General features: G+C 34.0%; 1 protein-coding gene across 1 annotated transcript in view; it reads left to right on the top strand.

Moving 5' to 3' along the window:
• Nucleotides 1-18,146, top strand: part of LOC139780206 (uncharacterized) — a 47,834-nt gene that overhangs the window by 11,838 nt on the left and 17,850 nt on the right. The window contains 9 exon segments of the mRNA XM_071718746.1: nucleotides 5,638-5,698; nucleotides 8,422-8,539; nucleotides 11,224-11,460; nucleotides 11,856-12,103; nucleotides 12,983-13,270; nucleotides 13,394-13,788; nucleotides 15,051-15,178; nucleotides 15,394-15,520; nucleotides 17,273-17,412. Of these exon segments, the coding sequence (XP_071574847.1) occupies nucleotides 5,646-5,698; nucleotides 8,422-8,539; nucleotides 11,224-11,460; nucleotides 11,856-12,103; nucleotides 12,983-13,270; nucleotides 13,394-13,788; nucleotides 15,051-15,178; nucleotides 15,394-15,520; nucleotides 17,273-17,412 (1,734 nt within the window). The 5' untranslated portion in view covers nucleotides 5,638-5,645.

Here is an 18,146-nt window from a genome sequence, read left to right as displayed (position 1 = left end):
ACACGAGGCTTACAAGGGCTTCGTCAAGAGTATCTTCATCTATTGAAAATCGAACGCTGATCTGCATATTGAACCGCGAGAAAAACCTAAAATACACACATTGTCCGGGAATTTGACGAAAAATAAACGCATCGTTCCATTGAAAAATTTAAAAGTAATTCTCTTTTAATGTAAAAATGCCGATATTATTATTTCTCATGAAGTTTTTAATATTACCATTTTTAGTATCTTTCAATAATTAAGTTACAAATTAAAAATATATTAAATTGAGGTTTATTTCAAATTAAGTAACGAAAAAACTTTTTCATTTCTAAATTTTAGTGAAATATTATTTTCATTGGTATCGCAGCTCGAAAGGTATTCCTGCGTTCTCTTTCTCTCTCTCTTGTTCAAGAGAAAATCCAACAATACTCATAAAAATTTACTTTAAATTTCATAAGGAAATAACGCTTTATATCCACTTTCTCCCCGGTCTAAACTATCTCACATTTAAAAAAGTTTAAGTAACTTTAATGATCGTCTTAAAAGACTTACTTGGATAAAGTTTTGACTGGTAGATCCATAGTCTACAGCTGGGTGATCAAATATGATTAAATAAAGGTTAAAAAATAAAACACCCTATTTATTTTTGAAGTGTTATATTTTTACGATAACTCGTTTGTAATGGGTAAGAAAAAAAGAAATCCTACGTAGACATTGAGAGAGCTCGAAAGCTCTCCAACCTTGTCTCAGGATACCTCGAGATACCTCAATTATTAGGCAACAAAATCTCTGAGTTTTCTTGAGAATTCTTTCTCTTAGCGCTTATCGAACAAATATGCATTTCTACATAATATTTTTATGACTTGAGAATATAAAGACTTTTATCTAATTTTTCTTTCCAAAATTGTTTTATTCAGGATATTATTAATATATCAAAAAAACGACAGAAGCTCTTTTAAACATATGTATTTATTCTCAATGTTTTTCTATTTATTTTTTAACATAAAAGAAGATTTGAACAATGTTCATATATTTTAATTTTTCAAAATTATGTCATATATTATATTTTCGGATATAGATATATATTACTTCATATGATTTGCATATGGTTTAATGTTTAAGGTTTCCTCTCTTTCTGTGTCTGTGATTCTTTTTAAAAATATTTTTTCAAAAGTATATACCACTAACTTCAAAAAATATCACAAAATTTTTAATATTTAGAATATTTAGTTTGTTTTTCTTCTGGCAAATTCAGACAATGATAAAATACGAGATTTTTCATCGCAAGAGTGTTTTTCGAAAAGATTGTAAACACAAGTTGTTCTATCAGATCGAGTGAATTAATTGAGTTTGCGAAAGTCCGAGGAAAGCTTTGCACAATATTGTCGACGATATAAATTGATTCAATCTACGAGATGCGAAGAAACAGCACTAAGACGGCTTCCATTGTACGTTATGATTGCATCAGGTCCTGCTTCGGAACACACTTTTCTCTGGCTCGATATTATACTCTATTTATACTCAAGAATTTTTATACAAAATATTTGGGACTGCCCTCCTTTATTTTATAGTTTCTTTGATCAATTTAAATCGTACTCGTGTGAAATATTCTCGTTTTCTGAATTATGAGTAATAGAAAATAAGACTTTTCACAAACTGAGCTTTAGAGTTACATACAGATTTGTTAGCAGAAATAAAACCTTAATCTTTAATTACTACTAAGTAGACTTTATTTCAATAAGTTAATTAATTCAACTTAGTTACAAAAACATTTAACTTTAATATTAAAAAACAATATAAACACGAGTTAGCTATCAAAGAAGATCCTCAATAAAATTTTTCTTTTATGAAAGACCTGTCGCAAATGCATGAAAGAATTTGCAAATCAAAAACGTAATGGTAATCGCGGTGACACTTTACATATTTATCTGTAAGCTAAATTACTCGATTAAATAATAATGAGTGTTTCAGCCATCTTACATTTATAATGTAAAAGCGTAGGCGTTTCAGTGACATTCAAATAATTATGTAGATATATGCAGAAGACTTAGATACATATTTTGCATTAATGCTACTCGCGATGGCATTTACCATCTACATCTTCTTTCTTTTTAATATAGTAATAGACGTCAGTAGACGTTGATGTGAAAGGCATTTTAATTTTAACATATCGGTAATAATTGTTAGTATTCTGCATTTTCTTTATAATAAAAGGACTTGCGCAAGAATACAAATTTTGAGAATAAATTATTTTAAATATTAAATTCAACACACATATACCCACACGTACACACATAGTTTAATATATTACCATCTTATCGCTAGTATATTAAAGTATATGGAAAAGTATATGGAAAATACGTGTAAATCGACAGATATAATGCTATCAGTTATATATTTTACGAATCGATAGAGGAATTACCTCTCTATAGTAGGTCACGCGGGCAAGACGAGGAAGATACGTAAGTGGGATGTGAATTAAATGGGGATACGTTAGAGAGAGGTGGATTTCTAATTAGACCAACTGTCCCTTTAGGTGAGATTTACTGCGAATGCCGCGTACTAATTGGCCGCTACCGGTTGCTGATTAAACAAATTGTTCGCTATTGTCGAAAGTTTCCCTTTGACGGAGATGATAAGGCGCATAAATGTACGTGCCGCACGCTCATCACATACGTGCTCCCGCGACGGATACGTGCGTACTATGTACATTTTTACCCGCAGATCATTCGATTATTCGCATTGCAACCAGACACGGTGATAATTCCATCGAAATGCAAGCCAATGTAAATACAGTTAAACATTAAACACGGGCATTCGTCTCCTCGTTGATAACATAGAATTAAATTTGCAAGAACAATATGTGGCGATAGCGTATCGCTTCACTTTCGAAAGCACGGAACGGTGTTATCGGTTATTCGATATTAAAATGTAGAATTTATGTTTTTATTTAATATTCAATATTGCACGTGCCATATTGATTGCGAATTATAGGATTTTGATGGAAAATTGAAATACATTGTAACAGTCGAGGTTTTATATATTTTACACATGTCTTCGCGAACAAATCCGTAAAGTTAGAAAAGGGAAGAATATATCAACTGTCGTGATTTCTCGCGTAGTGAAATTTTAAGAAAAAAATAGTCGAGATGAGGAAACGGGGCTTCTTTTCCGATATCTTCAAATTTCAATATTTGTTATCTCTCAGCAACTGAATTAAAATTCTGTTAAAATAATGTTCTCGCCAAATGGAGCGATAAATAGGATCCCGTTATTAATTTGCGCCTGATTAATTCAGGGCTTAATTCGCAAGAGGCTGTTCATACCCCACCACTTATAACATAAAAATCGCGTATAAAAATCTCTTTTTCCCAACAAAAATGAACGTCGAACTTTACAAAGAATAATATCATGTGTCCATTAAATTTGTTTAGCTTTTGTAGCTTTAAATCTCAATTCGAGCAGGTATAAGAAAATTTAGAAACATCGTAGAAATGTAACGGGACAAATCTGAGTCATCTAATCAAAATTCTAAGGCATCCGAAAGCGTAAAAGTTCAGCGAGCAGAAAAAACTTACAAAAAAGATAAAGAAAGGGGGGGGGGCGAATCAAAGAGATGAATACAATGAAACTGAAATCTGAGGCAACACATTTTCACACGCGCAATATCCTTGGCTCTGCAAGCGGTCGTGAAAGTAGCTGTATAATGAAAAGTGGCTAAAGACGCCTCCGCCGGAATTCCGAAGATCCTTTTTTTCTCATTCACGCAGTCGTATGTCGATGGAAATTACTTTCCAACCAAAGTTAGCTTCATAAAAAGCGAAAAGCTACACGGGTAAAACGATCCCTTATGATTACAGTCTTTCTCCTTTTTGCTTCGGTGCCTCAAGAAACGGCGATTCTCAAGATTCGGTCGCGAAGATCCAGAAAGAGGATACTCAATACCGTGAGAAAATTGTTCTCGACGTTTTTGTTCGATCTAGGAATGCATTCAAGTAGATATATAATAGATTTTCGTAATTATCGCACTTATTGTTAGAAATTATATTTCAGTCTTATATTTGTTAAAAACATGAATTTTATTTAGCGCTACATAATTATATATAATTATTTTAAAGCATATAATCTATGTTCTTTTTTATTTATGTTATATTTTTGTTGCGCCACTCTCTGTACTGAGCAATATTATCATTGAAAATAAAAAAGAATAGATATATACAATCTTTAATGATTTAACGAAAACGTCTCTACTTTGCCATCTAAACATTAAATAATTCGTGTTCACAATTAATAAACAATAAAAATTCTAACAGCACATAATATAGAAAAAGATCTTCCCTAAGCTAATATAGCAACATGTTGTATAAAGAAATATTAAATTAGCAATATTGAATATTACTTTCTTCACCAGTAAGTTATAATATAGTGGCTATAGAAATTAAACTTCGTAGACAACGACACAGGTAGAAACTTTTGTAAAATTTATCAGGAAAAAAGTGTCGTGATCTATTTACGGTTGACCATACCGCGCATCCCTTCGTCGCAAAAACGAATTCCGATTTACTTTCCGAGTGACAAGATGAGAACCGCGTGACGATGAACGGTTGAATTTGAAACGGAAGTGTATGTAACAAGGGTGGTACAGATCGATCCCGGTTGCAGATCGGGGGACCGGATGGAGCCGAATCGCTCGACCAAGTATGAAGGACTTATGTATGCACGTTCGAATATACAGACATGAAAGGAAATTGAATAGCGCTTTCACTTGACACACAGGGAGGTAAAGCCGAAGCTCCGTCATCGTTTACAGACTGACCATTTGGTTAAAGGGCCAATCTTGTCGATCAAAGCCACGTGCGCACGATGTCGCATTTATATCGATTTGAAACCGCATATCGTGTAACCGATATGCCGGTGCATGAGATTGGACCCGTTCGTCATACTAAGCGATGCCCATAAATTATTTTGTTCGCATATCTGTACCATATCGACACCTCGAATCAAACACTATAGTACATATAGTACGTATTCGTCCTGCTACATGATATTTGACTAAATTCCTTTGTATCTGCTATTCGATTTAAAACTTAAAACTGCGAAACGAGAGAGTCTGCAAACTGGAAAAATCGATATAAATGATAAAAAGAAATATTAATGATAAATTGCACTTAAAATAGTAATTTTCTTATTAATGTAAAATGCATTTATAACAAAGCATTTTCAAGCGCCACATATAAACCGCATTATAATTTCAAATAATTACATCATTTTCGATAAAAGAGTTATTTGACAAGTAAAAATTGCTTTACAAAGCCGAAGGGAATGTGGCTTTAATAATATTGAAATGTCCATCATAAAAATTAAACCACCAGAATTATAATAACGTTACCTGGAATTCGGTCGTTCAAAATTTAATAATTCAGGTTTCGAGAGCGGAATTGTACTCCTATATATAAATTATACGCAACTAAACTATTAATACATTTTATTGATAATTTTAACAGCATGACGTAGAATATCGTAGTATTATTATAGATGCAATTTCCCTGTGATCTTTCAAATTTTATTTTATAGATTTATTTTATAGATAATATTTATGATATTTTTATTGCATTGCTGCCTTTTTAAAAAACGTATTTTTGTTTTGCATTGCAGAAACCAACATGTCCGCTACGGAATCGTGTGACGATGATACGAGCCCGACACGCCGGCCGAGGTAAGAGAGTTTTAACGTAACTACGTAAATATTGATTACGTACTTTTAAAAACTAAAATAGCTCTATTCGTATTTCGCGAGAAAGTAAAAAGTGAGAAACTTTAATTCGTTTTGCCGTCCGTTTTCCACCGGCAATTTCGTGTTCGGCTTATGCCACGATAATGAGAAAAGTCATGAATTTCGTGGAAAGTATAACTCTTCCGCAGCACGTCAGTAATTAATTTAGTGTAAACGCAGCGGGATATTTAATCAGACGGCAAGTTAGCGGGGTTTGTCTCCTTCTCTCTCTCTCTCTTTCTCTCTCCTAATTAAATAACAACTTGCCGAGCATTAATTATAATAATACGATTGTCCGAGTTTGGTGCGCGAGAACTGCGGGTAGTTACTAGCGTGTGGATGATGTATGAGATAATGTATACTTTCACTGGAGATACAAACTTCGCGATGGTCATTGTGTGGTAACGAAATGCCGCATTATATCGTGTCACTAGGAAAACGTGTCGCGGTTGTAACACTTTCATTGAATCAATCCAACCTAGGAAAAGCGGTAATTAAAATATCTATGTAAGTTTGCGTAATTGTGTGCGTACGCATGTGCATATGTGTGATTAAAATATTTATACAAAGTAATATAAAAAACATCTTATAACATGTTCATGCTTAGAGCGCGTTGTAAGTTCAGTGATGGTATAGGTAACATATGCATCCTGTACCTCAATAAAAAAGGAGATTATGCAAATATTTCATAACGAGAAGCAAGAACAATGCACTAATATAATACATCAACAAAAAACTTTAATATATTTAATTTTTTTTATAAAAATCCTATAAACCGGTATAATCTTGATTGCTTATTTTTTGATATAATTTTCTTTCGAATAAGGCACATTTGTCTTATCTTTTGTCTGCATTGTAAATAAAAAAAAAACATATTTAGATACATTCAAATTTTCATAAATATTTTGACCGAAATTTAATAGATAGCACAGTCTATCTCTCTGTGCGAAATACATAAATAATATTGCATATAAATTGCAATAAAATTAATGTAATTTCTAGAAAAAATAATACGTGTTATAATGCTCGAAACTAAGTCATGAGAACTTGTGATTTCTGACTCGAGGGTATGCAGTGCTTCCCATGTTAACAGTATACTCGAAGTCAATAGCAAAGCTTTGACCGAACCTGAGGTATTAGCTTCTGTGCCACAGCTTTTGCTAATCTGGACTCATGGACGGAATTTGCAGTTGACCCGAATCCTCTTGTGGAAACAAAAAGAAAACTGAAGTTGAAAATGAAAACAAACGGAAACAAAACCCGAAAGGCAGTAGAAATAGAACGGGGAAATTATTAGGAGCATCTGCTTTAATTTCTATCGCAAAGAAATCAAGTTAGGGCACACTAGATCTTATTTTCGAAAGCCACGTATAAATAATAATGGTAAATCTCAATGTTGCAAAAAGATATTTTAACAAATCTTTTCTTTTTTTATAGTAAACAATACGAGGGAGATATTTACAATATAATTGTTATATACTATTATTTCGTTGCGCGTAACTTTAATGTTCGGTGCTCAAAACATTTAATGATGAGATCAACATTGATTGAATCTCTCCTAATGGCTTTTCTTACGATCGTTACCTCACCACAACGCGTAGGCAGTAGCAACTGCGTGTGTCGGTGTAAATGCGGCTGTTAATGAAAAGAATGTGAATGTATCTCTGTATAGCCACAAAAATAATTTTTCAAAAAAGAATTTTTTAGTTTGAGAATTAAATTACTATTACAATTGACGCATTCGGGATCTTATCATTTTCTTCCAAAAAATCTTTTTGTATATTTAAGTAACAAAAGTATCAATATTAAATATTAATATGTAACAATATGATAATAGTATAACATAATATCAATTTATTAACAATAAAAGATAATTCTTAATCCTGGAAGATTGTCACAAGAATAATAAAATACGGTTTAACAGGCCTTTTTTAACATTTATCGCGTGCACTTTATTATCTTAATTACATTGTTTTAATCATTTTCAAAATAATGAAATGTGTGTATACACATGTCATAAATGCAGAAACACAGAAGTTTATAATATTGCGAAAAGTTTTTGATCATAGTCCGACCATAGTCTGGGGAAAACTCCGGAAAAACGATTTGCATTGGTTATTCCAGAGAAATTGTATTTCATTATTAATAACGCCAGCAATTAGTGCTGATTACGCGTTTATAATTGCAGCGAGAATACGTTGTGGTTAATACGCTTAACATGTTATTATATCGCTTTACATAGCATTTTTAAGCTACAAACAATACGCGATAAACACATGACAAAAATACACATATCTTTTTGTATAAAAACAAATAAACGACGAATTTTGTCAATAGTAATATTCGGTTTTACACAATCTTATCTGACATATGGAATTTTATAACGTCTGTTGATAAGTATAACTATAAATAACTAATGACAAGAGAACCTTTAAGCAAGTGAAAACGTAACAGAGAAATAATTAAAATAAGACAATTTTTATCGTTTAATATAATTGTGATCATATATGAATTTTCTGCCGCAATTTGAATTACTTCCAAATGTGTTTAAACGCTGAATTACTGATCAATTTACTTTTCTCATTTCCATACTATTTCTGACATGCATTATGAAATTTAAAAAAACGACCATAGATAATTTAGTAATAATTTATTCGATATTTCAGGCAGAGCAGAATTCATAGCGTTGATCTGCCAACTAGAACTTCTCTACTTCCGGAGCTACCACACACCGGAAATGATGTACCGCCGCCAATACCACGTCGACATTCTGCCACGCCGGCGGTAAAAAATTTTATTTGTTTCTAGTTATCTTTAGTCTGATAAATTTCTATTAGATTTAGATATGATATTTTCATACATTGTTTCATGTATTATTTTGTGAATGTGTCTGTTCGAAATTAAAAATCTAATCTAACAAATCTTGACAACATTTCACAAATAAAACATCTTACTCAGCATTACACAAATCATTCATTACGCTCAATATTTATTTATTAATATTATTAATTTATATATAATAAAGCGGATTATAACAATATAAAACTTTAGGAAAAGAATATATAAATGATATAACTACACCTAGAAAAAGATTTTTCTCTTATTTGTTATTACATTAACATAATAACATGAGAAAAAGCAAAAACTTTACAAAGAAATTAAAACAGTATTTACACCTAGCAACTCTTCGACATTTTCCATATTGGAAAGATGTTAAAAATTTGAAAAAAAGTAGACATACAATTTAACTATAGAAGATTACTTAATATAAAATATTATTATAATACGTGTACTCGCAATGCTGGTCATATGCATTTGCTCAAAAGAATATTAATTACTAATGCATGTATTCATAATTTCTCTCAGCTACCTATTGTAATGTAAATATATCGAACAATTGCGAGATATTAAAGAGGAAGTTGCTGAAATGATTAAGGGAGAAAAGGAGATGGCGAGGCAGAAGATACTAAAAGGATTTTCGAACTTCGTCTCTCCTCTCCTCCTCCTATGCAGGTAAGTTTGGAAAGTTACCGCATGGTCGGTATCCCAGCGTACCACATAATCTCGACACCTTAAATCACGCGACTAAAGCCCGGTAGTTAGTGGTACGCTGCTACTTTGCGAATTAATATCAGTGGCCAGGAAGATTGTCCGACAAAATTGGAATCCTGTGCCAAAAGAGGCTTTTATGAAAAAAAGGTTGCAAAAACACAGAATGTACTTCTTGCGTTAATTTACCGTCCTATAATAATGCAATCATCACTATATCCATAAATAATATGTGTACTGTCGCAAAGCAGACGTAAAATATAAGTATAAATAAAGACTATTTGTGTAAAAAGGTATGATATGTTTTGTTTTTCTAAATTGCATTGCGTACACGTAATACAACTTTACAAAAATTTTAGACTTATAGGATTTCTTCCGACACTATGCGTACAGAAAACTTTAAATTTATTTAATTTAATTTGTATTTGTCTAATAAAACGTGCAGTTCAAGTTAAAACTACATAATGATTGTTGACAGAAAAGAAAAAGATTGAAAAATTCGGCGCTGCGATAGATATATAACATCTTCAACACACTGGACACACGACATTCATAACAGTCACTGGACAATACGGCATTCTGACTAACATTGCAAGTATTAATTGGTATTTTCGTATTAAGCTCTACTTTCCTGTTTAGTTTTAAATGTTTTAATATAATTTAATAAGAGCAAACAAAATTTAATTTTACAACATCTCTTATAATATTATAAATAATCGTACATAGATAAATTTATTTAGCATTTATATTTTTAGATTTGCATCTTTATAGTCATTATTTTCTCATAGTCATTAAAAAATTAATTTTAAAAAATTTAATTAAATAGACAATTTTTATATAGGCTGCTTTTGGATAAAAATTTTATAAGAAATATTTTTATAAGAATGTATATCATATAGATAATAGTATATACAATTGCAGTAGACTCCCCGTATAACATGGGGGATACGTTCCGTGTTATATGAATCCGTGTTATACGAGTCACATAGATTATACATATATAGATTATGTTTGCTTACGGAAACACATATTTGTAAAAAATGTAAGGTTTATTATAAAATCTGCAAAATAAATATTAAAGATGTAACAACAAAATATTTTTTATTTCACTTTAAAAGAAACAAATATTGAAATGTTTCCGTCGTGTTATACGGATTCATGTTATATAAACTCATTCTATATGGAGGTCTACTGTACTTGGTTTATTATTGAAAAATAAAACCTTTTTTAGTATATTAAAGCGCGTAACGTTAGCTCAGCATCAATTGATACATTTTTGTCAACAATTTCGGGAATTATAATAATACTCAAAGTTTCGAAGGTCATGCTAAAATCCATTGAAAGTACTCGAGGTATTAAAGCGTGATTCATGCGAAGAGAATTTGCCGACGATAAACGCTTGAAGCTAATAAACTTGCGTGTTGCTTTACGTATGTCAACGAGGCAGTTAAAACTTGATGCTTGTCTTTGAGCGATGATAAGCGTTGTAACTTTGCGCGTAACTTTCGCGTCAATTTACGCAAATCACGTAGCCCGTTGCCACTGAGAATTCTCATTACGAAACGGTGATGTTTCCACATCAAATTACGGATCTGCTTAGCTAAAGTAAATATGGAACTTTTCGTCAAAAACAAAATCTATCCAAAAATTGTATGATCGCACAATGAAAACAATGCAAAAATTAGAGACTTAAATCTGACGAAATAGTAGTTTGATTTTTAATTTCTAAATGTAATATTTTATCAGATCTTCTAACTTGTATTATTATTTGATACTGGTGCGATAAGTGAGATCGATATACATTTAATTTTCTACTCTTTCTAAATAACAAAGCTTTGAAGATTCCATCTGCTAAAGACTGCATCTTATAATTAGAGTAAGAGCATAGAGATAAAAATCGTGCTCTACTTTTAACGCAGGTAGCACCACCTCCAATTCCGCTGAGGCCGCCGGCGATTCCGAAAAGAAGCAAGAACGAAAAACCTATACGACTCCAACTCACAACTAGACTGAGCAATCAAATAACTCCTTGTAAGACGAGTGATTCTTCGTCCGCACCTTCATCGGGAATGCCGGCCATGTGGAACAGCGTGGGTTCGACAAATCAAAAACTTATAAATTTGGATCCCTTCAGAAATCAAAATCAGACATCGCAGGTGATATTAACTATCCTATATCATTTTTAGTTAAATTTCTTTAAAGCAAACTAGAGTTAATGTAACTATTAACATCATCTACGATCAAGTCCGAAACTGATCGCACCAAGCTGTGAACTGCAATGCGATACACTCATGAATTCATATAATTATTATTAAAAAATATATTTGTCTAATAATATGGGTAACAAATATTATCTATATTTTCACTCATTAGTAAAAAAATAAAAAAACAGACAGATGTTTTATATCTTTGTTAAGTGTTACTGAAGTTAATATCTATCGATTTGTTGCCTTGAAACAAAAATTAATCGATTTAAAGCGAATCGGTCGCATCAAAATGACTACTTCATTCGAGATAAAACTCGTTTATATAAATTTTCGATGAGTTGCAGGATTACTTGTTGAATTATGGCGAGGACTCGCGGGAAACGAATGACAATAACGATTTTGTAGCTGACTTCGAGCAAGCAAATTTCCAGGAAGGACGTAAACTCCCGCTAAATTCGAGCTTCGAGGAGTTGCAAAAGGTCTCCTTGGATCTCGAGAAACGGCTTCACGAGAGAATTATTAAGAGCGCCGAGGCGAAGTTCGAGGATCCGAATAGCCGTCAACGACAGGGCACGGTGTCGCGGCATAATAGGTAATAAAAATATTGTTATTTATATGCGATTTTATAGATTTTTCAAATCTTTCTCGGTTGGACATCTTATTCAAAAGGACGATTGTACATCTTATTACGTATAACATGCACACGTTGCAAATTATTCGACGTTGCCGTCGTGTATATAGAGTATAGAGCTATCCCGTCATGCTTGGTGTCGAGTATTTATTTTCATGCAGTAGCCTGTGTTAAAACTACTCGACTGCAGGAAATGTTTTGTCGCGTATTGCTGAATTTATAAATTAGATACAAGTTGGTAATACATCGATTCGGGCCGACCTGCAGCGAAATATTACAGACATTACGCTCACAATAGGTTCGTTAAACGAAGCGTAAGTTCAGATTCCATTTCCGGTGAATCTGAGATTACCGGTGAGATGAGAATACTTGAACATTCTTGAAACTGCCAGTGCACTTCTTTACTATCCAAGTATCTCTCGTTTAGAATCTAGTATCTAGTTTAGAATATAAATTGCCTATATTACGGAAAATAATAACAGGCAATATAAAAATATTCTCAAAAGAGAAGCGCTTGTTTATTACAACGCATTTATCATATACTTGTTTAAAACATGTATTATGAGTCACTTATTATTTTCTGTCATTATTTTTTATACAAGTGGTGTTAAAACAAATTAACACGGAAAAAATTAGCTCGACCCTTTCAATCAGAAAATATTCTTCAGTATTGTATTCTTCAACATCTTTTAATATTTATAAACTAATTGATAGATCCGCGATTCATCATTGACTACAAATCTGACATTTCTGATAATGCAAAAACGTAGTCGTGATATTACGAAAAATAATATGATTTTAACTTTGATGCTCACAAGGAGTTGTCTTTTTTCCATGTAGACAACAAATATCAAAATTTACGAAAGAGAATGGCAGCTGCGAGCAGAGAGAATCGTCCGAAAGCAAGCCCAGGGAAGAAATGATGTTATCGCGAAGAGAGATTTTTCAAAAAGATGAATTAAAGTACGCAACGATTTTGACTTCCGGCCGTGATCGAAGTGAGCGACGATCGAAGTTCGAGGAGTTGCAGGCGGCTTCGAAGAATCTAGAGAGGCGTTTGCACGAAGACGATGATTATCGTCGACGTCAAGAGATGGAAAGACGAATAAGCAAGGACAAGCCACCCAGGTAACTTTCTCCTTAATTTCGTCGAACGTCAATTCAGAATTTCATATTTCTCGTTTGAAAGCGCTCGTAAACGGATTAATTAACCCCGTAGTAAGTACAAACGCGTAATTCGTTTACGTTTAGATACGAGGATCTAGAAGGAATCCCGCATGAACTTGACAAACGTTACCACGGCGAGCAAAGAGCTTTAGAACAGCAACAGCAGCACCCAGTAATGCGAAACAAATACGAGAGTGACATGGAGAGGGCTAGGAATATTCTTCAGCATAATCTGAGGAAGGAGCGAGTCGGTGGTGGCGGCGGCGGCGGTGAGAAACTCGAGAAATTGCCGAAAGCAACACAGACGAATCTACCACCACCCCTGAGCGCCATTTGTCAGAGTCCCGTACCGAAACCTATCAGCGTCCGGCAGGACAGCAACGTTTCCTCAGACAGTTTCAGTCAAACCAGCTCGCCCAGCTACACCAGCAAGACAATGGAAGCCCCCCTTCTGCCTCACAAGCACGGGAAAGTCCCAGGTATGTCTAACTTCGCCAAAGCTTATCGGATGATTGTCTTAAGAGGTGTTATTATTAGCGAAGAACTAACAGAAGTACTAGAAAAACAGTCGTTGATTGCGATTTCTGCTTCAGAAAAAAAACTTAAATACGTTTTAAATGTGTAATAAAAAGATCATTTTCTCGAATGTGGAGAATAAGATCAAGTGATATATCCAGTTTTCGAGCTATAAATTTTAAATAGTGCATAAATATCCAATTTTATTTAATAAACTTGATTTATTTAATAAACAATTTATGAATAAATATTTCGTCTTCTTGTACTGAAATTAATCTTCTTGTAATTTTTGGCAAAAAAATTCGATCAATTCTATAGTTTTGGATTTCATTCTTTAATAAAAGATTTTTCCGATAGAATTTTTTGCTTATGATACTTTCTTGCGACCCTCAGGGATTATCCTTTAAGCTATCACGCTTCTGTGTCAAGATAAATATGGGCCGTTTTCCAGCAAGGAACACTGTGTTACACAAAGTCATTTTATTGGCTACGTCTTATCTAAAACATCTAAGATAATATCTTCTAAGATAATATATAGCCAATAAAGTTATAGCTTTGTGTAACACAGTGTTCCTTGCTGGTAAACGGCATGATATAGTGCCCCCTTTCTCCCGTTTTGCGACAATACTCCGCATAGTTCTTCAAATATTCAACGTAGTCCACGATTAGTTAGCAAACTATATCTTTAGGGAATTTCAATAAAATTCCATCAAATAAATGGAGCGATAATATTAAAATGAGAACGTAACACTTATAATATCGGTTTATCTATGAAAATTAAATCAGATTACAAAGGATTAAAATATAAGGGAGGCGTGTTTTATGACGTACTTCATGATAACAGGATACATCTCACAAATTGAAATTTCTTCTTTATATTCCGTTTCTCTCGCGAAGCTCAAGGTATTTTCTTGAGAGCGACAAATAAACGCCAAGGCAAAACGCGACAACTGAGACGAGACGAGGAAAGCTTTTTCTGTCCTAAAGCGTCATCTTGTTTTCTTTTTCTCTCTCGCTCTCTCGTCGCTGTGTTATCGTTAAAGCAGTTTATCCGAGAGGAATAAGAAGTAAGAAGTTTCCCATCGCGAAATTCATCCATAAAAACTTCAACTCGTGGACTCCCCGTTTTTCGATTGGTAAAATTTGTATCTTGAAAGAGGGTCGCAACTTATCGACAAATTGACAACAACAAAAAAATCGATAATCGGCCTTTATCGCCTTCTAGACAGAGCCTTAGTGTCGGAGCCTGATAACTCGTCTGGCAGGCCGATAACGAAGTCTACGAGCACGCCGGCCAGTTTGCAGACCATCGTCAGGATGCATGCTGGGAATAACAGCTCCTTGCATCATAAAGTAAGCGTTTAAATGTAACGTCATTTTCGTCGGCACAAACGAAGGGGCAAAAATATGAGGCCCTCCTTAAGTGTTCCTGTATCATATAAAATTATAGACATTTAAATTTCACGTATACATAGATTTATCTTCGTGTCGCATTTGACATTTTTTTATTTGTTACGACGTGCACTTTGCGAAAGCACGTATTCTGAATGCTTTATGTGTCTGCGCAGATAATCAGGGACATGACTGGCAGCCACTACGTGACTACGGGAAGACTACGCTTCAGATTTGTGCAGGTTCTGCTTAATGCCGTTGCCCTCCTGGCCATTGCCGGCGGTTTAGCCGCATACTTCAAAAGTGAGTGGAGTAATTTTCTCGCTCTAATTGCAATTGAATTGTTTTCGATGCAATACGGCGCAATATCCAACGATCGGTTTAAACTGACGTTGTCAAAATTTAGGCCCGGTTCTACCAACGTCGCTTAACTTTAACCTTAGCTTAACTCACTCTTCTAACAGTGCCCCTTATGCCCATTTCTACCAATGTAGATTAACTTTAATCTTGGTTTAACTTACTTTCTATCTTTTTCTAACTTATAGAACTAGGAAAAGATGACAGGTAAGTTAAACCAAGATTAAAAATAACCTGCGTTCATAGAAATGGACATTAGAAAGAGATGAAAAGTGAGTTAAGCTAAGGTTAAAGTTAAGCGACGTTGGTGGAACCGGGCCTCAAAAGAATCGAAAATTTTAATACCGTCGAAATATATGCAAGTATTAAAAAGTGCGGTTGTTTTTCTGGCATAAATAATGCAAGTGAGGTTGAGAAACATCGCAATGCAAATAACAACGCGTGATATTTGACCGGAATAAACACGCTGGTTAAGCCCTCCGAACGCTTTAATATGCGTGCATGTGCAACAACGAGCTTCGCGAGACCGAAAGATCAATAGCGCCGTGAGTTCTAGTAATCCACTTGATTCCGAATGTCAACATTATCTCGGCAACAAACGAAAGACATGTTTCGCAGAGCTCTTTCTCTGTCTTTAAAATCTTAAATTTTTTTATTTTTACATCGAATAAATATCTCGGGCACATTGAATTTACAGTCGACAGATTATATCAATATTCATGTTAGTAAGATGGTGGATTTATATCACGATTTAAAGCAGAGATTGAATACCGAAATAAATTTAGCAATTACATATCATGCATACTTTTATTTTTATAAAACGTGATGTCGAAAACCTTTAATTATACCGGTATTGTGAATAGTACTTCAAATATGTATCGTATATAACCGAAATTGTCATAGCACATGTACATAATTTTTCGATTAATACTGATATTCCGGCATTTTACTGTCATTACATTACTGAATGTCGTTATTAATAAATCGATCATATTCGAGTATTCCCGATGTACATTTTATGAGAGAGACTACAAGAAAGAAATAACATTCATATAAATTAACGCACATAATAATATGATTAATTAAAATAATTAATTAAAGTTCCAAATTTATATACACTTTACCTCCCTTAATCTCTCTTTTAAAATATAAATTGCGAGTAACATTACAACAAATAAAAGCTTCAATTTATAATACTGCAGCTATATAATATATCGAAAGATTCATACCCCGATGTCGATCATAATATTCATACCAATTGGTTTTTATTTCAATATGTAACATGTAATAGACAATTATAAAATGTCGGTATGTAATAGACATTTTTTATACCCATTTCAATCCTTAATTTGAAGTATCGGGTGACAATATTACGTGCATCGTGGTGCCGCGTGTCTGCGGTTGACACGTTAATAATTACAAAAGTTCGCAACGTACACATCCCGTCTGCCCCGCTCAGACACCCGAAACGTGACTGTTTTCAACACGGAGGTATATTGATACTTCTTGACTCGAATGCGACAAATCTATCCAGCGAGCATGACAAATGATTTAACTTATGTTTCGGTGATTTTTAATCAACGATAAAATAAATTTTTATCGAAAATAAATGGCGACACTTTCACTTACCGATGGTGGTACACGACATCATTAATGAATCTTTCTCGTATCAATGTCCATATTTTTTTCATTAACTAGCGTATCCTGACTTCCAATTGGAGAATAGAACCATATACACGGCTCTGATCCCGATACCTGAAACGCGTTTCATGTTCGAGGACAGAAATCCGGCTCCGGGAATATGTCTGCCCATCATTGTGACTTTCTGCGAGAATAAGGTAACAATTGCACTCCAATTATAAAAATTCATTTATTGTCACGCGAGTCGATGGGAAAAGTTGATATGAGCCGAATGTAAAATATTTAGTTTATTTCATGTAGAATGCCCAGTTGCTAAAATGTAGGATGTTATAAAGGGAAAGAGGGCCTCTGGAATCCATGCGAATCCGTGTCCTCGAAACATTCGACACATTTTAGCGGCTTGTTAATATGTATTATCGCGAATAAGCGGTACAGAAAAGCGTAATACATATCACGCTTTTCTGGAAAGAGGCTTGGTCGCTTTCCGAGAATTTAAAATAATTTTGTACGCGCGGAATGTGTGTGCGCGCGCGTGGGGCGGCACACCGGAATTCGCTCCGGTATGCAGCATCGTAATCGTGCCACTTGCCCTCGGCGTCGGAATACCGACGAGTAAGAGTGACAACGTTACTTTCTCCCTTCTGCGTGCTCACGGACATTAGAAGCAGCCGTCGACGTTCGTAATTTCTCTCTCTCTCTCTCTCTCTCTCTCTCTCTCTCGATGCGTCCGCGCCTCTGAATACATTTTCCACTCACTTTTTTCCCCTCTATTTCGATGGCTCATGCTTGAATAATGTGTGCTTTAAAATTCATAAGGCACTCACTGTGCAGCCGTGCGTTCTGAATTTTTCTGAATACGTACATGTCTGAGTACGAATGAGCTTGAACAACGGCGAGAAGATCGCGACGGTGTTATCATTAGAGAATTTAA

Source organism: Temnothorax nylanderi, unplaced genomic scaffold, assembly GCF_030848795.1.
Source record: "Temnothorax nylanderi isolate EJ_2023f unplaced genomic scaffold, tnyl_v1.0 TNYL_tig0007_pilon, whole genome shotgun sequence".
In the NCBI taxonomy this organism is placed as follows: domain Eukaryota; kingdom Metazoa; phylum Arthropoda; class Insecta; order Hymenoptera; family Formicidae; genus Temnothorax; species Temnothorax nylanderi.
Note: the sequence above shows the minus strand (reverse complement) of the source record. Positions and strands in the feature narration are given on the sequence as shown.